General features: G+C 41.0%; 1 protein-coding gene and 1 long non-coding RNA gene across 4 annotated transcripts in view; both read right to left on the bottom strand.

Moving 5' to 3' along the window:
* Positions 1-27,957, bottom strand: part of ZFAT (zinc finger and AT-hook domain containing) — a 145,130-nt gene that overhangs the window by 96,438 nt on the left and 20,735 nt on the right. Inside the window, exon 1 of one of the 3 annotated variants that reach the window (XM_056330201.1) lies at positions 88-397. The exons of the other annotated variants lie outside the window; for them this stretch is intronic. Within the exon in view, the coding sequence (XP_056186176.1) occupies positions 88-106 (19 nt within the window). The 5' untranslated portion in view covers positions 107-397. Of the gene's footprint in view, positions 1-87; positions 398-27,957 lie in introns of those variants that run through there. 3 annotated transcript variants of the gene reach the window in all.
* Positions 20,510-27,129, bottom strand: LOC130145438 (uncharacterized). The gene is made up of 2 exons (XR_008820558.1): positions 20,679-27,129; positions 20,510-20,628 (listed from the first exon to the last, which is right to left on the bottom strand). It is a non-coding gene; the product is annotated as an uncharacterized LOC130145438 (long non-coding RNA).

Consider the following 27,957-nt stretch of genomic DNA (forward strand, 5'->3'; position numbering starts at 1 on the left):
CGCCGGCCCTGCTGTAAGAGGATCCGTGCGCGCTCCCCCGCCCTCCCCGGCCCGCCGCTTCGGCCGGCCCCGCGCCGCCCCGCTCACCTGCAGCCGCAGCCTCCATAACCGCGGCGGGGAAGGGGCGGGGGCGGCGGGGGAGCTGACCGACAGCCAGGCGGCGCGGCCTGGTTTGAAAAGAAGGGGCGGGGGGGGGAGAAGGGGAAAAACAAAAATCACTTCCGCGCCAGCCCGCCGGCCTCGCGTAGGCCTCCCCTTTTGGTAAAAAAAATGTTATTTTAATCGGTGGGGCCGGTGGGGTGAGACTGGCCGGGCGGCGCGTTATGGCGAATCTGCCGCGTCCGACACGGCGGCGGCTTCCTCAGCGACGTCGCACAGAGAGCGCGAGGGCAGGGCGGGGGAGGGGGCGGGGCGCGAGGGCAGGGCGGGAGCGCGCGCCCCGCCCCGCGGCTGGGCCACCGCCCTCGGACGGCGCCTGCGCGGTGGCCTCAGGGCCGCCTCACGGGCCGCGGCGGGCCCGCCGCACGGCCAGCCTCAGCCGCACGGGCCTGCGGGCCCGGCGGGGACAGGGCTTAGGCAAGCGGGGGACTCCCCCGGGCACCGCCTAAGCCGCCGCCGGCCCGAGGCCGCGCCCCCCCCCCCTCCCCCCCCCCCGCGCGGGCCCGGAGCTGCCCCAGCCCCCTGAGGAGCGTGGGACCTGCCCAGTTCGCGCTGGCACAGCCTGGCGACAACCAGAGTCGCCTTAATTTATCACCAATGGTTACAAACGTGTGTCTTAATGAACCTAGTAGATCTGCATATTTACAGCAAGGTAATCGGACAAGCTTGGAAGAAAATAGTTTCCACCACGTTAATACGTCCATAAACAATGACGACTTGCAGTTCAGGTGGATATTTAGCCTCATACCCAAGACCATGAGTTTTGCAAGTTAATTTTTGAGAACTGCTGCATTTGCCTTGGAGAGCAGTATACCAACATCTATCAACAGTCCGATGCTCCCAAGTTATAGATTTGAGTATTGAATTATTTCTTCAGCTTTCCTTTTTTTTTTTTTTTTTTTTTTTTTTTTTTTTTAATAGGAACTTAAAAGATGGGTACTTCCATGCCAGAGCACAACTAGTGCCACTGGAATACTCAAACACCCGCTTCTGCCTCATATTTTTCTTTTGTTTCTACACCAATAAACCACTGAATATCTCTTAAATCATCACAAGCATTGTATGTGTTCAATATTAATGAATTTAGTATTAAACTCCATAATGTCTGCTACTATAGTTAATTTCAGTACAAATGACTGTATAGGAATCTCATTATCCTTCCTAAACATTTTTTGTGTGTCATACTGTAGATGTAAACTTAAGTTTAAAGAGTAAAAACTCTGAAAACAAGAATTAATTTCAGTGTTAATTACAGTAATAAACCTAAATAATTTCCTGTTGTAAGGGGAATAATACATACATATTAACTGAGAAATAGCTTGTAGAAATATTTTTTAAACATCACTGCTTATATCTCATTGGGAGGAGTACAATGCAGCCACAGGCAGAAGGCCACAAACCCTATGTATTTCTTAGTCCAACGAAACAATTTTTAATCTAGGAAGTATCTGTGTGATGATTCATGTCATAAACATTGACTGTGGAGCCCCAGACCAGATTCACCCCAGCTCTGGGACAGCCATCTCTGCCCCCACTCGGACAGTTTCTGACTATTTCTGCTGCGTTCCACTGTAACATTACCTGTGCAAGCACGGTGATCTTCCTGCTGGGCTAGAAACAGCCTCTCTACCCCCACCACATCTCAAAAAACGGTGGGGGCTAGTATCTGCAATTTTCCTTGCCCCGCCCCGCCCCCCATGCCTTTTCTGCTGGATGCTGAAATAACCAGGATCTTTAGCCTAACAGCCAGCCTCAGAGTTTTACCCAATGCTTTATTCTTGGTAGAATCTTTTGGCCTGGACAGAAAAATCCCTCACGTAGAAGGGCTCATTGAAGCAAATGCCCTTAGATCAGATATAAAAGACAGAGAACAAACTACAGCCTTGTAGCCAAAAGGAAGGTGGGTGCCTGTTACTTAACTCACCGGCACCTACAGAAAGCTGTCAAGAATCTAGCAGTGGTGGGAGTGCAGAGATGTCTTACAGAAATGTTGAGTTCATTGTGAATAGGAGCATGAGTGTTGGGAGCAGAGGGAGCTGGCAAAGGGCAGGTGCTCAGCAGGTGGTTGACACCGTGGCACTTCTGCACATAGCTCCTCAAGAGATCCAGACTGGGATTGCTTTCCCAGTCAGAGGGGTCACAGTGCCCAGGGAAGACTCCAGACAGTAGATCAGCTGTGTTGCCAGGGACTTGGGGTGGGGCAAGACGAATGCACCAAAGATGAAAGTTACTGTCAATTCCTAAACAGCACAGAAGACGCAACCAAACACCAAGCCTGACAATCAAGGAACAAGCAGGAAACATGATGGGTCTCAGCAGCCTGTGCCCCTTGTCCTCCACGTAACCACAAGTAATTCTGGCCAGACTACCTGAGCAATCATCCTTGCTGCTCGTGCATATGAAAGGGCAAGTGTGAGGAAGAGCAAGCGTTTGTGTGTAAAACAAGGTCACCTCTCCCAGCTGGTGTCATGTTCTGTTACACTAATTGTGGCGTTAAACAGTCTTGGTATTGAGTGTTGCTACAGGAGTTGCTACAGGTGCTGGAAGAGGGCTTGGCCAGAGCCCAGTGGAGTCTTAGGCCCCATCAGAAAGACTCTGAGCAGCTGTACTCTACCAGTGTTCACCCCACCGATACTCAGAATGACTTACATGAGACAGCTAATACGGGAACGTGTGCCTTAGAACTTACGTCAGACCCAAATACAAGGCAGAAGGGAACAATGACCAGAACTTTCCAGAGGCTATGATCATGCACCTCTGCTAAATTACTTCATTTGTCTCCTCTAACCTGAAAGACAGAGCAACATTACAGCACAGTCATGCATGCATATTCTCACCTGATGAGCAGCAACATTTTGGAATCTTTGTCTTTAGCTTACTGCCTTGACTTGCCCTCGTCATCTTTCAGACCCCTACTTCTAGTGTCCCTTTTGCCCCTCTTCCCACCCCTTCTCACTCCTGCACCTACCGTCTTCTAGAGAATGTTTCCTACTAGGAGCAATAAAGATGAAAGCACATTCATGCTTAGGCGCTCACCACCCATGAAAGGAAAGGACTATGTTCTTTTTTAGGACATGAGTAATACTCATCCTCACCTTGGCATTGACAGAACATTCTCTGGTCCTTGAGTCACCAAGCCTTACCACAGCTAGTAGGGTGGATTCTCCTGCCAAGAAAAGTTATTGTCCCAAATCTTTGACCTAGTTAGAACCACTGTTGAGCATCAGTATGACACGTGGTTTGTTACTTTTTGCATACAGTTATTGCATACAGTCCTGCTTTGCACAATCACAAGCCTGTGTAAAAGGCCATATTAATAAAGGTTTGTTCTTTACTAAAGACAAAAAATCAGAGCTGGAATCTCTGAGCTTTGGTGTCTGGCCCAGTCAAAATGTTCTGGGAGCTCTGTCTCTTGGAGGTCAGAAGAGAAGGAGAAAAACTATGTGTCTGGCCAGGTCACAGAGCCACATTAAAGCAAAGGTTTTGTAGCTCCGAACCACAATTTCCATAGTTTAAACAAAAATACCCTCAGGTTCTTCCAGAAATTCCACCACATGGCCATCATATTAAAACCCACCTAATTTGTCACCAGCATGAGTTCGGAGGCAGCACAGTCCCCAGCTGACCCAGCTAACAGGATAACTAGCATCAACTGCCCTCTCCGAGTAGACGACAGCTCTTGCCTGAAGAGGGAATCTGATCCTGGGCTGTTTATCATTCTGTCCTAGTTTCCTTACTGACTAAATTCAAGGTCCACTCTGCTCATGCATTCCCTGTCTCTCCTGTGTATCTCCTTGTCTGACCCTTTTTTTGGTACCTTTCAGCTCCCAGTTTTCATTTGCAGGAATATCTTTTCCCGTTTTCCTTAAAGGCTCTTTCCAGGTACTCTCTGCACTTACTCTCCCAGCCCAGCTTGTGTTAGCCACTCACAGATGCGCCCCTGCACACACAGGAATTCATCAAACACAGCTACCAGCTCCCTCTCTTCAGTCCTCTAAGCGGTTCCTTGTTCTGGCCTTCACACCTAACTGATACCAGTTGACTTCTTCTTAACCAACTCTCATTTAATAATAATGAAAAACCCTACAGAGTGCTAGACAATGCAAGTTTCACATATAGAGCAAGTTAAGTATTGTATAGGGCTTCAGCCTGCTTCAGGAGCTGGAATCCACGAAGAGAGTGTAGACGCCCTTACTGGGGGCACAGCAGATGCAGACTCCTCCTGTTCCCCATTATGTGGTTTGGCTTTATTCACAAAGAATAAAAAAAGCACCGTAGTGAAAACGTGTATTCACAAGTGTGAAACCAGAGTGCACCTTGCTTAGCTGTTCAGTAAGAGTGGTCCCACAGAATTAAAGTTGTAAAATCAGTAACGAGGTAGAATTAGTGCTGCCTTGTACAGCTTTCGTTTCCATTTGGGTTTGCATAAGCTATTTCTGGGAATCTTTAACATCACAGTCCTATACTGCCTTTGTGCAGGATCTCTGACTCATTTAGCATTGTTGACGTACCTGACCTAGATAGCAATCAGGGCTACTTAGCAAAGGGGCTTGTCTGCAAATCAAGACTCTGCCTCATTTGTCACAGAAGCTGGAAAATACTGAGAAGTAAACATGAGGGTTTTATAAAGGGAAATCAGGAACAGATTTTTCAGGAGGATAATACTTTTCCCAAAGAGTCCTTTTATGATATAGAAACACTGTTCATTAACTGTGTCTTCCTCCTTTTCTGGTTGCTCACCACAGTGCAAAAGCTTTGAAAAGGATCACGTATTTCTGTAGTTGAGAATTTTAGCATCTGTGCTTAAATGTGGTAATTGCTTTTAAAAACCCTCCTCCTAGCTGTCTTGAACATAGAAAGATAGGGAAAATTTTTACTCTAAACTTCAGTGCTTCACTTTCCCTTCCCCTCCACCTCCCTCCAAGCGTTTTGTGAAAAAAAAGCGATTTCTGTTGAAGCAGTGTATCAATATGAATGCCCAAACAGCACCCACAACAAAATTAAGGCACAGGGAGGATGCAAAGCTCTATAGAGGACACACGCCAAGTGCTATTTCACTGCCTAAGTGCATCAGTAGTCCTGTGAGAGAAAACAGTAAGTTATATGACCACAGACCTAAGGATCAGCAAAACAACAACAACCACCAAACAACAACAACAAAACCAACCAAAACACAACAACCTAAAAAACCCCAACAAAAGAAGTCAGCAAGAGGATAAAACCAGAAGTATGCCGACTGGCTTGACTTCAACACTTAGTGAGCCTCCAAGTGCTTGACTTTCCAACCTTACTGTTTTTTATTAAAATACCAGTATTTTAAGATAAAAATCCTTTAGCACTTAATGAAGTAGACTGCATAATGCATTTTAACAGAAGTGTAGACCTCCTATCTATGACAAACTAAATATTGTAAGAAATATTGGAATAAAATAAAATACATTCAGGTCAATTTTGTGTACCTTTGCTGCAGAATTGAAGAAACCAACCCAAAACATCTGTTGGGTTTTTTTTATTAATACAAGGAACCCTACGGTACATACGCACTTTACTCTGTGTGACCTTACTGTGCTTCCTTGCAAGCAATTTTTTGGGGAAGTACAAAATTCTCACTGAATTCATAGTGTTGTTCTCTGGTTTCATAAGTTTTTAAAAGAGCAGTTTGACCAAAAAGCAGTTTTAGACAAGCATCAAACAGTCACGTGAAGGTTCCCCCACTTTTTTCATGAGAAAGGGCACTGCAGGAAGGGACAGTTGAGATCTCAATGAGATAATTCAGGAAGTCTTATAAACAGCACTACTTTTATACATTTTTTCCCCCTTTTGATTAGCACACCAAGAGTTATGATTATTTTCTTTAGGGATAAGAAGTATTTTATTGGATGTTAAAGAATAAAACATTGATAAACTAAGTTGTTATTCTTTCATGTAGTTAATGTATTTTAATGTAACTGATCTTTGATAAATGATTCTTTCAAGCTGATGTGTTAATACTAATTAGAGTATTTACTACTTGAAGCCCCCTTTCTCATGTTTCCACTTTGAGAGGCATCTTGATTACTGCTGAACTTTAAAAACAACTTCCAGAACTTAATTTTATTTTTTTTAATTGCTAGAGCAGAAGGTTTCTCTTCCTCCTCCTCAAAACTGAATGCTTGGAACCAAAAATACGAGTATTTACAAATACAAGTAGTACCATACCACACACGGCAGCATTCAGCATTCCCCATGTCACTGCAGTTCCTATTTCTAGGCTGCCCTGGGGGTCGCTTTGAGGTCACAGTGCTCATCACCAGCTTTGAGGTCACAGTGCTCATCGCCAGCTTTGAGGACATGGTGCTCATCGCCCAGGACACGGTGCTCATGGCCAGAGCCTGGCCCGCGTGGTTACCCCGTGACACCTGCTCCAGCAGCTGCGCAGTGGCAGTGGGTGGCAAACGTCATTAGCCAGCAAATAGCCTAACCAGCAGCGCTGCTACTGAAACAACTTTTCAAATGACACACTCAGAATATACTCTAGATTAACGGCCACTTCACAGTCCTGCAATGCCAGCCTCAGTCAGAAGTCCAGCCATGTAAGCCACGGACACTTCATTCCAGGCTTACCTTCCTCAGTGCAGGGCACTGCACTTCCCTGGTGCCAAAATGGTTCGATGCTCTTTTCACGCTTTTCCCCCCGAGCTGTTCAGTCCTCCTTGCCAGTGAGTTTATTGCTGTCTAACTATACCCATCAAACTCGGTGCGGCCAAGCGCTCTATATTCAGTTTGCAAAATAATCTACATACAAAACTTGTTTAAAAAGATCTGTTTCTAACCTGGATTAGGTCTCTTAACCAGCCCACAGACAACTGCGTGGAAACAGGAGAGCAAACAGGAGAAGAGTGGGAAAGGGAATTGTATCACTATTCGTTAGTTCATAACATCTCTTCTTTAATTTTAGTTGCTTAAACTGGTTTAAAACCAATCACCGTAACTATCAGCTTTCATTTTACACTGCAGAAACAGTCCGAGTCCATCACCTTCACCTCCAACTCAGAGACCTGGGTGAAGGTATTACCATGTAGAGAACATGTTTCATTATTTTTAAAATAAAAGCAACATTGGTTACTGCGAACAAAGGCTGAAGTTTGTTAAGTAACTAAGTAGGTCTTCCTGGCTTTTGTAAACTGTTCTTCCACTAAGGGAAAACTCTAGCCGTGCGTACAGCTGTGGAGGTATTCAACAGTGTCCATTTCAGAGGGAGTCTGGGAGAGGACATGGAGAACATTCTCGAAGTATTTTAATACATAATTTAGTGTATCTAAAGTATATAATTTAAGTTTAAAAAAAAAACGAATAAAAACATGGGTTCTTCAAAAAATAAGCTCAAAGCACTACATTAAACAAAAATATTAGGTGTTCGAAGTGAATTTACCTTTACCTTCTTGTGAATAATGCTGCCCTTTATCCCTGTTTCATCAGTTTGATCATCTGTGTGGCAAAAGTCAGATCACCACTACACAGATTTAAGAGGAATTTTCAAAGCTATTCAGCACATTTTTGACCTCACTTTTATTTTCCCATTGATTTCAATGGAAAAACAACCCAAGCTAATGCTGTGCACTTTTGGAAGGCCCACCTGAAAATGCAAAGGAAATGAATGTTCAGAAATTATCAGAGGCTGTTTTGCAATTAGTTTTTTGCTTAAGGAAAAAAAAAAAAAAAGTTGTCATCGTTTTACTGTAAATGCTTATTTTTTTTCCCCCACAGTATCTATTTAGAGTAACTGTATCTGCTTGTTATTTCTATCTGTTATGTTTAATGTGGAGTTCCATGTTTAGGACTGTCTAACTGCTGTTTTCTTGTTACAGAACATTAACTTTATGCTTCCAGTAACAACTTTATAATGAAAATGCTAATAAAAATGGGACAGTGCAAACTGCACATTTACAAATCTCTCCAGAGCTTAGTGTGAGGCTTATCATAATTCTTGCCATCTCAGGATTGTGTAGTCTACTGATACTGATTACACTGCACAGTTAATTTAAAAATTATCTCCTGCAGGCCTGAGAGAAAGGCAATGATTATAAATAACTTCAGAAACAAATATATACATACGGAAAATGATTCTAATAAACAGATTGCAGTTTTCCTGGTGTAGCAACATATTTACTGCAGGACTTAGAAATACCCCATATTAATCACATTTCCGCTTGCAGGTTTAGACTTTAATCCTATTACAACTGTACAGCATGTTTTTCCTTTGCTAGGTGATGTCAGACTGTCTAGAGCAAGCAGCGCAGCTGGAACACTGTGCAGACTCGAATGGCATTTTTCCTTGTTCTTTTAAGGGCTCTTTGATCGGGGGTTGCTTTCTTACGCAGGCTCCTGTGAGACAAGAAATTATGTTCAAAAATGAAAGTTAAGGAGAAAAGTTATGCACTGTTTCTAGTTTGCTAGTACAAAATGAATAGCACGCAGCTGGGCTGAGACAGAAACGCATGTGGGAAGTAAACCTTGCCAGAAGCTTTTCAAAATGTAGCACTGTCAGAAGATCGTACTTGTGATGATGTGTAAAAATAATTAAAAAATACAATGCAACATCCAAAGAACACCCCGATTTAATTCTCTTCACCTTTACTGTAGTTCAGGGGAAAATGACACACATATATATATATATATGTACCAAATACCAGAAAGTAAATTCATAGTACAAATGGCATATTTTCAATACCACCATGAGACAGTGGCATTGAAAAAGGCACAAAGGCAGGTGTAGAAGACAGATCTTTGTCACCAAATTCCTACTGGGAAAGTTGCCACAGCTCCCACTGAACAGCGAGCTATTTATAGGATGGTAGAGCAGAGAGGAAAAACAGCACCAGGCACGCTGGTTTTGATTTATTAACTTTACAGTAGGAGTTTGACAACCATGCTATACCCAAACTGCAAACCATACAAATCTGACAGTTCCTACATGATTTGTATGATTTTGATTTGATTAGCTGTTGCATCATATGTTTGGCTTCAGCAGACTACTGTTCTATTCTTAATCTTCATCAATTTTCTGCAAGATTAGCATGTCATTAAATAATACATACCTTAAGTTCCCTCCGAGGAAAGCGAAAACCACCACCACTACCTACCTAAACAGTTTTAGTTGCTCCAATTAAATAATACATACATTTGCATATATATTCTACCTACACACCACATTACCCGTGTTCTTACCCACATTTTGTGCTACTCAAGTGCATGCCTCATCCTTCAGTTACTGCTGGTGCTCCTCCACCACCCTGCCCCAATAAGCTACAATAGGATGTGGCACGCCTTCACCTATCCATCAAGCTCAATGCTTGAGGCAACCGTAAATTTGTTCGGTACTCATTACTAAAACTGTATTAAACCTACAAGGAACAGTACACATATATTACAATATCCCTGGGGCTTTCACCCAGAGAAGGAGAAAGGAAAACTAATGGGTATTTCCTTATAAACTAATAAAAGGTAGTTTGTTTATTGGAAGCTCTCCTTTTCTGGTAAAAAATACAGCACCTGTTAGTTATAAAGAGGGTAAAAAAAATAACCACTGTTAGTTATACTCTGACGGTTGTCTTTTTTTCAAATACATGCGAGTGAATGTTTTTAAATCAAAGACCACTGTTCTTTCTCAGACAAAACCACCACAGAAGTCGGACAGCCTGCAAGCGTAGCATTCACTATCCCAATTCTTCTAGGTTATTTTTTTACATAAGACATATGTAAAATTATGTCATACATAATTAAAGAATTTCCCATTCTTGGGGATTGGAAAAGGCACCCTTCAGTGCCCTCAGCTCACAAGCAACTCCCAACCCATTTCCACCGGCGCCTGAAGTCAGATGCTGGGCTTTTTACTTTCCTCTCCTGACTGTCCGGAGAAGCACAACGATAGAAGGAAAAAATCTGCAGCTGAAATCTTCAGCGCCTGTTTGCCTACAGCTCCTAGAGGTCTGCAGAAGCATTCAGATTTTTCCAGTGGCTGCAGAAGGCGACTGACGGGACTACCATGACCGTCTAAACAACACTTCAAAGGAGCACACACCTACTTACAAAACAAGGTAAAAGAAAGTGAAGGTATCTGACTAGTGTCATGTCAGTATCCTTGATTTGCTCTTTAGGCTTTGCATATTACATTGCAACTTCCACAATTGTTACAGCCCAATAATGTACTCTTCAACACAGTAAGTATTGATGGCAGAAAAATATCCTTAAAAAGGGAAACGCTGTAGTTAATTCCTTTTTCTAAGTAATATTGCTTGACTGGCAAAAAGTCCTGTCATCACCTATTTGTTCTTTACTCTTTACAAGAAGGAAAACACACACACTCCACAGTGTTTGTGGGTCTTTTAACCAAAACCCCTCCATCTCTCTTACAGCTGAATTTTGAAGGTAGTATAGAGGTTACACCACAAAATGTTTTAAGGAAAACTTAATTTTACAAGTCTCCTAAAATCACGAATACTGCTCATCTTTTGAATACTCCATGTATTCCATGTAATGACATGTAATGTAATGATAACAACACTGGGATGCATAGCCTACAGGAACTCTGCATCAGAGAAGATGACTTAATTTCTCTAAACTCCGTCTACCAGGGCTGACAGAGGCTCCACTGAAACTCCTTAGCTGGTATAAGCTCTTTGAATGTCCTGGTTTATTACTCCTTCAGTTTAAGCTGCTGTCTTCAGGTATCGTATTTCCGAAACAAGTAACTGCTCTATCTGGCACTGTTCTCTTGGCCATGCTACCAGGGTTTTCCTCATCCAATAATGTTTCTTTTTCCCCCTCCTCCCTGATAAAAACTTGTGGAGTGTTTAATTTCTAACTCCAGTGCTCTAATGAGATAATTGCTCAAATTGGAGGGTAAAAGAAAGTGAGTTTTGTAGCTTCTACACCTGAATATTTCCCCCATCTTCAATATGTTCTTTAGATCATTTTCTTTGAAGGTTTAGCTGTATTTCTTTCTGCCTCATTTCTCTTTCTCTGAAAGAACAGCACAGCACAGTTGCATAAGATGTAAAGTGCAGTGCCTAAAAACCATCTGCTCAGTCTGCTTTCATTAGTGCATCACATCAAGGGTTTCAGGGTTTTTTGGGTTTATTTTTGTAACACAGATACCATTACTTAAATGTCTAATAAAAATACAAGAGTTCGTTTTTCATGTTCTTACAGGGAAGCTATGCTAATATATTATTCAGCCATGTCATCTCAGCTGTCAGTTTTGCGAAACTTATGATTAAACCCACTTAAGTGTTGTGTACACTTCACCTGCTTTACATGACTGTCTACATTAGCTCATGTTTTGTGTCTCCTGATATATTCTCGACCATAACTGAAGCCTGATGATAAGCTTATTCATATTAATGAAAACCAGAAGAAAATACCTTAGAAATCAGTGAAGTCACCCAGATGTAGTGGAATTTAATGGAGTCAGAATCTGGCCTTCAGTTACAACTACAGATTGATGAAATGCTCTCAAGTCAGCGCTACTATTCTGCTATAAAAACAACCATTAAATCTAACTAATAGGAGTGAGCTATCACTGAGATGAAGCCATTAGTTTAGCATGGCCTCCCTTACCCGTTTTTCTAGCAGAAATGCTGCAGCTCAAACAAAAATTCAGGGAAGATCGGTACTCTAGGATCTTCTAGTATCCCATCTGGATTCACTGGAGGAAATGCATCTGGGGATTAGCAGAACCTTCACGTACCTTGCGGTTCCCACGTGTGCAGGCCATGTCTGCGAGAGCTTCAGTACCGAAGCTGCCATGAAAGGTCAGAGCCTGGCACGGCACAAACCTCCACCTGCCCACTGTCACAGAGACACGCGTGTCAGCTCCTCTCCCTGACTCCGGAAAGGCACGGAAGGCTCCTCATCCCCATCACTGGGGGAGCCCAGATAGCGACCTTCCATCCACAAGGGCAAACGGAAGCCTGTCATCAACGGCTTCAGGGAAGGCTTGGAGTATCACTTGAATCTCCCTCCCGCCTTCCCCCACCAAAAGGCTAATGCCTGCACCTAAAAGCTACCAGCCTGGCAATGAAGTCTGCAGCCCTTCCTCTCCTACCTTGTCTGCCTCCCCCACCCACTTGGCCCGTCTGACAGACGCTTCCTTCCTTCCCCCAACAATCAGTTTGGAACTGTGGAAACTCAACCTTCCTTTCCACCACCTACAAGCCCATACAGATCCCTGGACAACCTTTCCCAGTCACCTCTTACAGAATACGCGATGCCCTGGAGATTCTCCTGTTCCTCTTCTCTTGGAGGGAAGCAGCACCATCAGTAGTCTGGGAGAGAGCCGTAACGTGGCTGTGGAGTCGGTGGAAGATCCTCACTCACCAAGGTGTATCAGAGAGCAACTGCAAACAACTGAGTGTCTTCCCAATCCCTCCACCTTCAGGTATGGCAATGACCGTCACCACGGTCACACCTAACTAGGATGTACTGCTGGCAAGACAGCAGGGCTGAATGGCACAGTTAGAGGAAGGAGGGCAAGAAACAGACGAGAGCAAAGCAGGAATCGAGTAAGACCACGCCATTTAATAACAACTTGGATTGATTATACCCATCCCTCAGCTTTCCTTTGGAGAGTGCAGAACTGGGTCCTTCCAAAACAGTCATCCCTGAGTTTTAAGACTGCTTTGCTTCAAGAACAACTCCTACTAGCCCACCAAGTCGGCTCTAGCCGTCCTAGTGGCCTTTAACACCACCCAAGTAATGACACCATTGCACCCTCGGGCACCAGAATACACCCCCACCATCACCCCAGGCATGCAACACGTACCTCGGTTTATCCTGCCCTGCGACCACACTCCAATGAGCTACAGCACAGCCCCCTGCCACCAGACGCTGCCAAAAGGAAAGGAGGGAACCCCCACCCGCATGTTGGCCTATGACAGGGGCACTGCACGGGTGATGGGGAAGATCCAAAGTCAAACACTATGTCGGGCAGATCCAGCCAGTCCTGAGGGCACCCTGAGCGCTGTGGGTGCAACCTTTCAGGTGGTGCCGGGAGAAGGACCAGGGGAAGGAATCACTCCCGGGAGCAAGTGCATTTATCAGTATAGATGCAGCCTGTACGCTGGATGTATAGATTCAAGTCTTAGTCTACACCTTATTTATGGGAAGAAACTTTTCCATCCCTAAACCAAAAAGCATAAACTTGTCCTAACTTTATACAACAATTCACAGATGCACAGAATGTACTTACCAGCTTGTAAAATAAAAATAAAAGTATTTCTTGTAAAAAAGAAGCATGAGGTTTAATTAAAATGCTTCTGCATCAAAAGGGGCTATTTTAACATGGCATTGCAGACTTTGTTGTACATCCCACAATACCAACTACTGCTTCATCAGCAGTAATAAGCTAACATTCTTATCAGCCCAGCCCCAGAAAAAAACTTCACTAAATCTCCATTTTTCTTACCACACTATATATACAGTCTTTATGGTACAACACCTTACATTTGCACTGTAAGCAGTCAAAATAAATAGAAAAAAAAGTTTTAAGATTAAAATCTGTATGGAAATTATTTCTGATTGTTCAACATGCAATAGATTTTTCTAGTTAAAAAAAAAGATGAAAAACTGTATCCAAAAAATTTATTCTTACCATGCAACACCATCCAAGATTACTTAAATATTTATTGTCTGCTACTAAACATGTGAAATGGCCAAAGTTTCCATTTCCTGAACTCATTGATTAAAAATAGGAACTTTTAACTACGGTAGCAAGAACTCAAAAAGGTTCACAAAGGAGCAAAGAATTTAGAAACCTGGGAAATCTGTGCTTCACCAAAAGCCTACAGGAGACCAACCAATTCAGCGGATCAAGAAGCATGTAATCGTAACGTAGAGAACTTATGTGGAAAACATTCCTAACAACTTCTTAACTGTTTTCACTAAGTCTTCTAATGAGAGGAAGCCAGAGCTAAGCATGGATGTAAACATATTTACTAGTGGGAGATAAAACATCACTGTTAGAATTCCTGCAGAACAGAAATATAATCAAACAAATGAAAAGGTGCTTAGAACACCGTGGTTATGATAAGGCATTAGGGAGACAACATCCATGCAAATACGAGCGTCCGATGGAACACTGTGTGGTACCACAGGCTCTGAACAGCACCGCTGTCTCAGAACAGCACCTACCCTTGATGAAAAACCCAACATTCTGGATCTGACACGGAGAGTTTTAATGAAGTTTTCCAAGGGTAATGAGTTCATTTTTAACAGATGTTCAGAAGGAATGACTCCAAAGAGTAGCTGTGCTCAAGACAGTGGCAGTAAATAGATGAAATTATACAGATGGGCTGCTTGTGTATGTTGTCACATCATGATTTACTAGAAAATAGATACGGAGCTCCAGTTTGGGCACAAAGCTCTTTCTTTTTTTTTTGTTTTGTGGGGTTTTTTTTTGTTTTTTGGGGTTTTTTGTTATGTTGGTTTTTTGTATGTTTGTTTTTTGAGGGGGGAGAGTGGGGCATATTTGCCATTTTTTACCAACTTAGTTTAAAAAAAATGGGTAGAGTCTACCACTGATTTTTTTTTTTTTTTTAGTCTACGTGTATTTAATGTATTTCAGTAAAATTACATCCCATTTTTGGCTCAGAAAAAACAGGTCAAATATTGATTCTTAGATTATCTTGAAGAAATGAAGTTTATTCCATTTTACAGTAAAGACACATAGTACTTATTCTCTCCCTGCCAACTCTAAGTGTTGCTAGCCAACAAAAGTTTAACCAACAAAAAATTTTCTCAGCAATTATCGTTACCAAGGGTGCAATTTAAACTATTCCTACAAAGCATGTAAAATCCTTATAAAATGTTAAAGTATTCTGTAGCATTGAGAATAAATTAGGAGCAAGCAATCCTGTGTTTACCAGTCAGCTGAGTGGGTCTGTGTCATAGTGTAATTCTAACGTACTTAAAACCAAGAGTGATAAAATAATACTCAGGACACTTCCTTTTGCTTAATATTTTGTTCTACCTTTGTGATAGAAGTCATAAGACCACCACACACTGGCAAACCTTCAAGTAGCAGGAGATAAAATTTTCACATAGCACGCTGACTTTGGGAAATACTGTTTTCAGGGCTGCTTCAGCACCTAATGACTTTATAATTCTTGAGCATCAGAAAATCATTTTAAGTGGGATATTCTCACCTGATTCATATTTTGGGGGCATCTGTTGGGGTGTTTTTTTACTCAATCTCAAAAAAGCTTAGGTTCTTACACTCTGTGAAGTTTTCCTATTTTACATAAAATACGAAGACTTGATCACCATGTGTCCAGAAACCTCTGAGATTGGGCTCTGTCCTATGTAACGTTTTTTATGGCAATTTGGTTGTCAGAGATGGACAGTTAATCTTCATAATATCAGTTAAGCTTTGGGGCTTTCACAGAAGCATTCTCTGAATTAGACGATTTGGTGAATCCTCTTTCTCTGGACAATATAATCAGCAAGACGTGCCTGGTTATCTTTTCACACCTAAGAAAATGCCACCTTGTGAATACCCTAGAAGACACCCTTGCAAAATATTCCTAGTGGCAACTGACCCTGAGAATGCAAATTCCATAACACACAGGACAGTCTGACTTTCCCTGCTCCATGCTTTTAGAGCTCAGAGTGAAGAACAGGCTGTTTAAGGCAACAAAAATTCTGTACGTGTTCCTGATACCAGATCTAAGCAAGGGGAGCCTGAAGTTACACAACTGTTAGAGATCAAGGCAGCCTAACAATAATCCTTGTTAGGTCACAGCAACTCTTCAAAACTACATTCAGACAGGTGGATCTAACAAATTTAATAATAAAAAAGCAAAAAGCCATCTCCTGTAAAATAAACAAAAAAGGACAGAGATCCTTGTGGACGTTTCTGGATCCTTCTGAACATTACACAGTGAACGCGGTTCACAGGAGAACCCCTTCTTCTGTCTGATGTCCACAAACAAGGTTTGTTCTCTGGAAACTGGCAAAAAAAGTCCTTCGTACCTTGGTGTGTGTTAAAACTTGGAGGATTCGCTCCTCCCTTTTCAGTGTGCTCAAACTAAGGCCACCAAAGACACTGTCTCTGGGTTTGAATTACCGGCACTGGCTCCCCTGTTCTCTCTCCTCGGGAGGGAGAGCTCTGCCTTTACTTCTGAGCAGACAGGTAGGAGTAAAGACAATTCCTTTATCGCAGCTAAAGGAACTCTGCATTTCCTTCTGTCTGAAAGGAACCAGCTGGAACACTCTATGATTTCTAAGTGTGAACAATGCTCCGAACCTTAATTTTGTGAGAGGATTAAAGAAGAAAAATCTCAAGGACCAATATTACACCCCACAAAATAAATAAAAATGTGTTACAAACAAGTTCTTCTATTTGCTTTCTATGTCTTTCAAACGTGACAATCTAGAAAGTCCCCAAACATCTGTTCCTAAAAATGCAATTCCCAACAAGTTTTTATTCCTGGAAAAAAAAATAAATGAGAGAGTCCAGTTAAAAATCCCACATCACCACAGAACTCCCAAGCCTAGTAATTCCCATTTTCTGGCACTCAGGCACACATGATGGGAACCACAAACTTCAGAAAGAGCAAAACCACCACGGAGGTAGTAACATGCCAGTATTTGCTGTACTGGCAGATGGGCAGACCTGTATGTGCACACATGTCTGATAACACGACTTAACACTGCAGGCTTTAATAATCAGTCTCAGTGGGAGGACACATGACTGTTACAGAAAGAGCGATACTAAATTCCTGTACGTAAATTCACTGCACAGTCATCTCAAGCTGTGAGGAGCACCATTTTGTGTTTAGGACCATACTAAAATGTCTTCCAATTACTCTTTTTTAATTTATTTATGCATTCGTTAGAAAATAACTATCTATGTTATTTTATAGTCTTTATATTTATTTTTAAACACATATATATTTATATATTAAAATATTGCCTATTAAATATATTTATATTATTACAAGGGGCAATCTTCAAGAAGAGAAACCAGTGATGGTCGTGTCAAAGCAGTTCTTTGTTCCAGTCATGAAGCCAGCTGGTATATTCCTGAGCACCAGCAACACTCTGGACAGCACAAGAGCCAGAATATCTCCTGTGGGTGAAGCTTCAGACCTTTTTGTTTCGTTCGAACCCAGACAGACACAATACAGGCCTGTTAAGACCCTACAACACTGCTAGAACATCCTGCCACACGTGTGGAGGAAGGCAGACACCTTTCAATAACCAGTTCCTTCATTTAAGTAACCTTGCTTTAAATAGTGTTCATATTAATTGTATCAAAATATGCCCCATTAGAATTCAAATTTTGGACCCAAAACTCTGTAGGAGCCTGGACTACTTGACAGAAGAAAGGAAGACTCCAAGAGAATAAACCAGCACTTCACTGAAATGCCGAATTCCTCAGTAATTAACGTTCCTTTCCTAGGTAAATGTAATCAGGTCCATGGAAGTTTCTCTTCAACACTGCAGTCCGAGTTAAAACATGTCTTTAAAATACAATGTATTTCACAATACAGGCAAGCATTCGGCAGCTGGGTGAAATCGTTATCGCCCCCGCTGAAGAGGTTACAGGGGTTGACAGGCTCGGTTCTGCACAGAAGCTTCCCCCCAGCTCGGACAGGAGTTGGGAAGGCAAGTGGTAACAACGCCCGCAGACAGATACAGCAGACTAGTGACACTGTGACTCCCTTGCAACTCAAAAACCAGCCCATGCTTCCAGAAATTCGGAGCAAAGCAGCAGAATATGAAGAAGAGTTTGAAAAATGCAGCTCGTGTCAAGTAAACAAATAATGCAGGAACACGATCAGCAGCAGCAGCACTTGAAAGCAAATATTCTAGTAGTTAAAACCCCCGAGCTGCTCCTGATTGACTCCACATGAGTAAATGAGGATCTTGTTTCCAATTTAGCTTCAAACACTTTCACTTGTTCTGGCATAAATGCATACGGAATGAATCTGGAGCCATTTTTTAACCCACAGTTCAATTTAAAACACGACGTACAAGTAAGGTAATGGAAAACGTTCGTATCGTTCTGCCACCCGCTTACTCTCTGGCAGCGCACATTGCACATACTGTGGTATTTCGACATTGAGAATGGGTAAGAAAGTTTATACGGCAAAGTTCAGCAAAACTGAAGATGTCTCCGCATTTTAATGCCATTACAAGCCATTAAAGTCAAATCCTGCTCTCCCTGGAGCTTAAACTGGCTTCAGCAGCTTTGTTTACACACATCATATGTAAGCATGAACCCCATTAATGTGCTGAAAACAAGTTTCTCACAATATTAAAAATATGGATCAGATATATTAAACCAAAATTAAGCATCTTCTGAATATTCCTTACCTGGAATAATAGATGACCTACTATATTCTTAAAAAGTGGAAGTTTATTAATATGCATCAAAACAAACATAACAATTTTGTCGTCTCTAATGCAAATCCAGCATCTTAAAGATTGACCCTTAGAACTTCTAAATGATATGGCCTAATTACATAGGTGCCGTGGGAAACAGTCCTGTATGAAACTTTTTATGCAAAGTAGGGCTTCTGTTATTAGCATATAGCTGTCACTTGAAAACTACAGAGTTAAAACAGTTGACTGAAAAAATCTTAAAACTGCAAGTGTCCTCCAAGTTAAAACTGGTATTGCATATACAATCTCAAAAAATTTAGTTCTGAATTTCAGCGCTTCTCCTTCCCTTCCCTAGGCTCCTTATTTGGAATTTATTTTTCTACAAAACAAGCCTCCACATATTTAAAAATGGCAGGGTTTTTGTTGTTTGCTTGGTTTTTGGTGGTGTTCTTTGATTTTTAATCAGCTTTAGCAAATAAAAATGGGAAGCACCAGTAAATTTAAGATGGAAAGGAGAATACCTCAATTCTCTGAAAGGTTACTTCAGTTACAAAAGCCATTTGGGGATGTTTTCCACCCCCCTTTTTCAGCTTTTCAGAAAAAAATACAAAGTGATTTTTTTTCAGTTTGTGTCTCAGCCATACCAGCGACTTTCACTTCACTTAATTTGGTGTCTTGAAGCAGAGGTCAACAGCTGTTCTTCTGGCCTCTAGCACCACCACCCCCATACACTAGCGCCTCTGACCTGAAAACTCCGTATTAACGTCCCCTTTTTTTCCTCCCTCCTTATGAAGATTCTGTCTTCTGGTAAGATCCAGTTTGCTTCTTGATTTCCTGCCTCTATCCCGTAACACCAGCTTTTTTATGACTAATTCATGCAAGAAGGGGTAGGGGGTGTCTCTTTGTTTAATAGCAGAAGCAAAATCTCATTAATGCTTCTCTGCAGGTGACTGTATGAAGTTTGCATCTCCAGCTGACGGAGCCAGACCAGTAAAACCTCTGGCACACCAGTAAAACCTCTGGCATGTAACGCAGCCACCAGGGCCTGCGCCTGCAGAACCAGCGCAGCTGCAGGAGTGCTGGGTGCATGTTACGGCTCCAGTGCAGGCAGGAGGCGGGCAGCAACGTGCAATAGCTACAGCAGATGGTTTAATAGGATAGACAAGACTGAGTGCAGTGGGCGCAAAGGACATCGTATTTCATGAAATCACACGTAGCTTTAATATTTCTGTTGACGATTAACACTAAATTGGAACGCAGGCTGAGATTTGCTAGCTTGCAAATTCCTTGGACTTGAAATGTGAAACATCCAAAAAAGATCATTAATAGATCATGTTTTCTACTAGGTGGTAGTCAATTAATTAATTAATATCTGGGGAAATGTGTTTACAAAAAAAATGCATTAAGCTATGCACTTAACGTATATGTTTTCTTTTCAGCATGTTTTCCATGACCTTATGTAAACAGTTCAGTTCACAAAGCATCTTTCATCCCTGCCAAAGATAAGGCTTGTGTAAAGTTTGGGAAAATAATTTTTCACTTTATTAAAATGGCAGATGTAAGATAAAACCATATTGTTTACAGGAAATTATTTCTCTACCGAGCGAGCGCTGTTAGTGGACAACAAACAATCCAGCCCGAGCGAAGCCGCGTTTCCTCCAGCCCGCGCGCTGTCACGCTCAGGCTTTCTTCTCTTTCAACACCCGCGTTAGGGGGCTGCTGTTCCCCAACAGAAAACCCGAATGCAGCGCGTTCCAGAACCGTCTGAACAGACTTCAGCACCAGTCCGGATCCTTGCTACTCATACTCAACTACTGTAAAACCACACGGAAGTTTTAAGTCGTTTTAACTATACCCTTACTCACCACACACACACAGAACCCCTGTGCAACATACGCTAAGCTGGCTAAAGCGGCACAGCCGGTTAAGAGCATGTGCACCAAATTAGTGGAAGAACAATCCTGAACACAGACAGAGCAGGAAAGCGGGTATCAACGTACTTTTATTTAAATATTTGGATTTTTAGCACAAGAGAAAACCAGAAGGAACTAAACAGAGGAATCAACGTGTATTTTCAAAATCGCCACAGAAGAACACATTTAACTGCACCTACGTGTTTCTCAAGAGGAATTTTTGACTGTTAAGTGACTTACTGTTCCACCCCATTATGTGAAACTCCCAGAGACTCACAAACCGTGCACACTGTACCCTTTTCCCAGCTATTTATCCAGTTTTGTTTCATGCTGTCGCTCTAGGATTATGACGTATCTCTTCAAAAACCACCAATGCAATGGGAAGAAAAAAGTGAACTACATGATTTAAAACGGAGCTTCAAATTCTGCAGTGTTATTTTATGCTTGGAATCTTTGATTACATATTCTAGGTTGAAGTTTAACTTTTTGTTTTACTTTAGCACAAACCAGAACAAGCATTACCCAATAAATATGGCTGGGGAGGAACAGTACAAGAATTAGTCTATTTAATTCTCAAATTAAGATTTTCACAAGAAAAGTAAAATAAGTTAGCAGCCTACACAACACCCATACGTGCAGCCAAGCACACTGAAGGATGCACACAGGCATGCTACTCATTGTCCTACCGAATCCTCACTTAGAAAAAAGAACAGACCACCACTACCACCACCCTCCCCCAACAGTGTAGCTTACCTTTAGAAATTTCATCTCATGATACTGGTCCTGACACTTTCCAGGGAGTGCATTCTCTCCTTTCCCAGGAGCCAAGCTACTTGAAATTGTTTGACAAGAGGATCATTGTAATGTAGTCTACTGCCCATTTATCCAAGGAGTAGCTAAACAAAACTTAACTCCCCCAAATCTGAAACCACTACAAAACTCAAACTCCTGCAAACCCCAACTATTCAAAATACATTAAATTTCAAGCTTCAATAAGCTTTTTTTTTTTTTTAACTCCTATTTAGTTTTTAAGCATCCCATCAAAAGCAGTCACAACTATTCTTTCTATAATAAACCAACATCAAGACTCCGGTTTTGCCGAAACTTAAGTTTCTGCAATATGAATTCTAGATCTCAAATGCATTTAAAAAAAAAATATCCTACTGAAATACCAAATATATATTCACACCTGATCTGCTCAGAGCGTTTACTCACTATCCATGCTACTAATTAAGTTAGCTCTGGATCGAGGTACTTGCAGAAAAGATGAATCATTACACCTTTTGGTTGACAGTAATGTTGATTGGAGAGTTCCTTCTTGCCATCAAACCCTTTTTTTTTGTCACTGGACTATCCCACCACTACATCAGTGTGCAGTACCGCAGAATACATCAAGCAAAGGGAACTGATCCAGAGAGAGAACAGCCAGCAAGTGCATTTCACTGCACTCAGTGACGGAATAGAGAGATGTGTATGTACTGCGTGTTCCTTTATACGAACAAGGGTAGAAATTCATTGGACAGGTCAAGAGCATATGTCAACGTTAATCACCACAACACAGAACGGCAAAGCTGCAACACGTTACAGGTTCACAGGTATATCCTTCTCGCCTCATCACTTTATGTTGCAATCAAAATCTGGCATTCCCAGAGCATGGTAACCCCTGGCAGGATAATTTTTCACCAGCAACTTGAAGTTCTAGGCATGCCACAAGGCATCTAACTCCGGGGAACAGAACAGACTAGAAAGACACGCAGATTCGTTTCTGGAGGTAAGCTTTTTTAATTACATGGTATTTCCCGAGAAGGACAGTTCACATCCCTCATCCTCCCTTAGGTCACCCCAACTGGAGAAGTCAGAGTTTTGTACCAATTAAACAGATGAACTAAAGTAAGTTTTACTAGGTCTTGATTTATGTACTCAGACACGCACACACAGTAAATACATAGATGTACTGCAGCGATCACACACTAGAGTTATCCGAAACCCCAGAATTTGATACATTTTCTTGCACGCAGCTGTTTGCAGTAGGGTATATGCCATACAGCCTGCTCACAAGGACTTCTACCAATTAAAAAGACCTCAGTTTGGAAGTAAAAATAAAACCACAGCAAAAAGCTTTACTATAGCAAAACGATGCTCATGTATGTGAATTTAAATGAGGAAAGATGCTCTTGATAATTTTCAGAATGTGTTTGGCCTTCTACATAAGAAATGTTACATCTCAGTCCAAGCCTTTCTGATATTCACAGGGATACAAAACAGTAAAAACGATCCTCAAGAAGCCAGATTATGCTTCACAATGATGAATCCCACGTCCTTCATTCTTCCATTTGAATAAAAACATTTTGAACTGTTAAATTTGGTACTTAATATTCTCCAGATGTTGGAGTCATACTCCATTTAACACCACATTCATCACTAGTAAAAATATGATTTCAAGAGGTAAGACATGATGTAAGAAGAGTTATAGGAAAACGAGAGATGCTCATCTCCTTCCTGGTTCTCCTATCCAGATTTTGCCTGTCAAAATGAGATTGTTTTAATTTTGTTAGATATACAGGGCAACAGAAATGGTTAAGTCTGAGTAGTCTTACTGCTGGTTGGTTGGGTTTATTTTAGCATTACCCAATACATCTATTCCTCCTTCGACGATGAGCAAGTAGATAACAATTCTCAATTGCAGCAGTCATTTATTACTTGAACACTGAATACAAGATTTTAGATTATTTCTCTGTCATCAGGGTATCAGAATTACTCTTCAAGCAAAGATATATTATCACAGTTTATTTGTAATTCAAAAAACGATACAGAGTTCATCAGTTAAAGACTGTTTCACAATAAATGCGGTTTTATACAGCCCATCTAAAACATAATTTGAGTATTAAGACATTTATAGAAATACATACTACTTCCACAGAAATTAAGAGTATTTAAATACAATAAGCTATTTGAATACTACTGAAAAATAGTATTCAGTTCTTGCCAATATGTCACTTGATCATTGAGGAAAGCTGCCTTTCCAAGTCAGTTGAAGTAAACATCCACCCCCCAGCCCCACCACTTGTTATAGCTGAGTGTAGGATGTTTACAGGAACTAAAAATTAGCTTAACAATAAATATACAGCACTGGCTTTCAAGATATCCAAAAATGAATCTGCACAGACACACTTCAATATATTGTGAGCTACAATTCACGCAACTCAAAGCACATGAAACACTAAGCCGTACTAACATTATGAAGTTTGAACACATTTTAAACATTTAATCTCCTAAATATCAGAACACAGTAATAGATATGTACAGTCCCTGATGCTGTAGAGGTACAAAAAGGAAAATGGGAGAAAAACTTCTCGCAGCCTGCAGAGATCAGCATTCTGTCGCAATTTACCTGCCAAGGCCCTTGATGCTCAGAGCAGACCACCACCTAGAAATCTCAAATTCAAATACTTCTCAAAACTGAAATTCAACACCAAAATATATATGGGAGATGAATGGGGTGGTACAAACTGGGTAACGGTCAAAGATGCCCATCTCAAACTGTTTATGTAAAAATAAACTTTTGTGCTGTTGAATATTTCAACAGTTTCCTTAGTGGGCCAAGTTTTACAGCTTTTGATGCTACATTTGTATGTCTTCCTAATTGTGCTGTATTTTCTTAAACTAATGCCCATTTCTCCTCCAGAACTTTAAGGTACTCCTATTATTTCGATAATTTTCATTCTTATTTTCCTCCACGTAGATTTAGCTACCGAAAAATACAAGTAATTATAACAAGGGAGCAGAAAATGATTACTTTAGCTTCAACATCTTCTCTTAGATTTTACAAGTATGTTTAATTTAACATCTACAGTTGCAAACAAAGAAGATCTCAGCAGTCCAGTAAAGTAATACTTGAATAAATTCAATCAACCAGGATGCCAAGCCTCAGCCTTCTCAAAGCTCTTGTCCCAACAGGTGTTTTGCAGATTTGCTGGGGAGAAGGAATCACAGATGCAGATTATTTCATACATACAGAAGGGGGGGATGCCCTCCAAGTGTTGAACAGTTGTTCTTTGTATGAAGAAAAACATGAGCTCAAGCATTTCTGCCAAATGCAGCTGCGAGTTCACAGCAAGGAAAGCCAGTGCTTCATGGAGGCCAGCCTAGAGTCGCTGAGGACTTGAATGTATTACTTTTAATCAGTCACAAAACCCACAGGTAATTAATCCAAACCCCAAACGCTAGCCTGCACAGGCACTCCACTCACTCAGCAAGCAAGGACCTTTGTATTCCTCCCTAGCTCTCCCCTCCAAAGGTAAACTGTACATGGCACCTGCATATACAGCATGTGACAAAGTTGCTAGTGCATCTACAATTTCACTTCTGGCCTATGGACCACCAACCTGGTTGTCATTCAGGTATTTTCCTCTGCTCCAAAGTTAGTGCACTGAAAAATATCAGAAACTACTCCATGACTCTCTAACATAAGCAATAGTCACAGGCTTCGCATCACCAGGATGGTGTGTCAGATCTCCCTCTTCCATTCCCAAAATTCATTGTTGCCTTTGTGGCCCCGCATTGCCTAGTTCTGCAACACTCGCTTCAACTCCTCCTCCCCACCAACAGAACTGCAAAGCTAGCATGCTGAATTCCCGTCACCCCTTCCCAGCAATCCCAGTAGCAGTGTGAGCTCACCCGGAATCACGGCATAAATATGCATTTGGACAACACTTCAGAAGACCCCACCTTTTTCAGTTGCAAACAGCCACCATGTTTGAGACATGTCAAGATGTTCAGTACTTTGTATTTCATGTATAGAAAAAAGGAACACTTGGCAAAAAACCCTCAAACAAACAGAAATGCAGTGTCATTTTAAAAAATTTATTTATTTCCTGCAGTTACAAGCCACTTCAATTTGTTTTTTCATGTGCAGACATATGACAGCTGTGTAAGTACATGATTAGATACTAGTACAATATAAATGTACGCATAAGTAAAATTCCGCAAGACTGGACTGACAAACTGCACATGAACTGAGCTTATAAAAAAAAAAAGGAAGTACTGTTATCTGGCACGTGGGAAGGCCAAGCCAGCACTAACCAAAATGTCTACTATATTAATTATGAGACAACACGTTTTGTTAACAGAGAACACTTCCTTTCTTCCAAGTCCAAATACTATATAGAACTAGGAAATGCTAAACATTTATAGCAAAGAAAACTTGGAAAACTACCACCAACACTTTTTGCTTTTTACAGAAATGAAGATCTGTAGATTCTGTTTCAAAGTCCTTATTAATACTTACGTGAATTATCAAGCCAAACAAAATCATGGTTTTTTTTTAATATTAGCTAACTGAGATGTTAAGTGTGCCCAGTTGCTTTAAGAACAAATCTCTGTAGAGGTGCTGGCAATGAATTAGATCAATAAATAAGTTCACTACCTTCTATCACCATTCATATTCCTATGTCACCAGACAGAACATCCAGCTAACAGGAACAAAACAGTTACAGTCATGGGATCATCACAGAAGACAACTGGCTGTCCTTGGTTCACATTTCGTCATTCACTGCCTGCTTGAAAATCATTATCTTTCCAACGCTTATTAGTCTAGCCTTCCCAGGACTAAGAAATCCTAATAGCTTTAATTCTGATTAATTAAAGACAAAATATTCCACTTTTCTAAGTATGTGTACCTTTGGACATAATCTCATACAGAATCACTATAGCAAAGTTGAACAAATAACACCTAGGTTTAGTATACTATCAAATAACTTGAACAAAGTCTTTCTTTTAAGTGTTAGGGAATAAAAACATAACATTTTGGGAGGGGGAAGAATGGAGCGCTAAAAGTAGCACAAGAATTTTTCCTGTCTCAGCAGCAGTTACTCACATAGGCCATTCCTTTAAAAACAGAAGATTAAAGAGAAAAAAAAAGAAATCCCAGGCAAGATCCAAGAAACAGCATGTGCAGATCCCGCTCTGAGAAAAGCGGAAAGCACTTTTGCACATCACTGTCCAGTTCCAAAACAACCTCAAATCAATCATGTCAACAGGAACAGCTAAGAGTTAATTCTGAAGTACTTTCACAAGCTGTTATTTACATGAACGGTAAACCTTTACAGTGCCCCGGTGGGGCTAGCACAAAGATGACTATACCACAAACCACTGTATACCCTATGCATTGTAATGGAAAAACACATCCCATGTCAATTTTTTTTTTTTTTTAACCCTTAGCCTTGGGTTACATCTAACTTGCAAACTATAATAGCACCATGAACTCATAAGGAGACCGAGAATGTAGGATTCCAGAAAAAAAAAAACGACAAAAAGCAAGGCACATCACGAAATGCGTGCTGAGTATCTGGTGGCATTTATAGTAATTTTTCCTAAGAGTCAAAAGTAACAGAAACTGCTAAAACAGACCACTCAAAGTCAGTCCATTCTATGGGTAACTGCACAAGAAATTAACCACCACTTGCCATTATGTTCCAGTGAAGCATAATTCCATAATTCATACCACAAAGCAGCGAAGGACTCTGTTTTGAGTGACAGATACACAACAGCTTTGCATCTACATTTCAGACGACATCAAGAAATCTTACCTACACTAGTAACAATCAGGTAATTCATTTGAAGGCAATTCCACTGTTAGAGATATATATATGTACATATGTATTTATGACAGCTTTTCCTTCTCACGTTGTCCAAGAATAGCCAGGTGCAGCAAACATCTGACTGAAAGCTAGAACTGGTACAGCTTCCAGTCGGGGATGTTTACAGCAACAGACTACTATACATCACTGCAACTGTCTAAGAGTGCAAAGCAGCTGGTCACCTTTAGAGAAGGGGAAATAAAAAAGAAAAAAATTAAGACATCCTTCTATAACATCCCAACCAATTACTGTTCAGCTAATTCCAAAAGAAAACCTTATTTTCACATTCAGTAACAAAAACAGTTCTAGATTCTAACCTTACATTAAATTACAAAGTCTCTAACTGCAACATCTAGAATATAAATTCTCAATTTTTAATATATATTTTAAGACCTCTTTAGGTTCAAATATACTTATTTTAAATTATATATTTGTAAATATAAAATTCATTTATACATTTAAAATATAAAATAAAACTATTTTAAAAAGTAATAATCCATTGACTTTACTTCCTGATACCTTCATTCCTGGCGCTCTCAAATAAATGGACTTCCACTTTGAACCTCCCATGAATTTTGCAAATAGCTATCCTTTCATAATTATTTTCCTTTTGCATCTAGCTTTATTTAAAGATATAACGTACAAGCAAAACAAGCCACATTAATAATAAAGAAAATGTCAGAAAGAGCAACTTGCCAGAATTCTGAAAATACTTAACTTTCCGCATCAGAGTAATACCGGTGTTGGTATTACAACCAAGTAAAAAAGGCAAGCCAAACTCACTTATCTTTGGGTAAGCATTAAAGGAGGATGACAGGGTGGGAGGCAAGTAATAACCTCAAGATGGAACAATTTTACTCCCCACCTTCAACAAGTTACTA

Source organism: Falco biarmicus, chromosome 3, assembly GCF_023638135.1.
Source record: "Falco biarmicus isolate bFalBia1 chromosome 3, bFalBia1.pri, whole genome shotgun sequence".
Taxonomy (NCBI): Eukaryota; Metazoa; Chordata; class Aves; order Falconiformes; family Falconidae; genus Falco; species Falco biarmicus.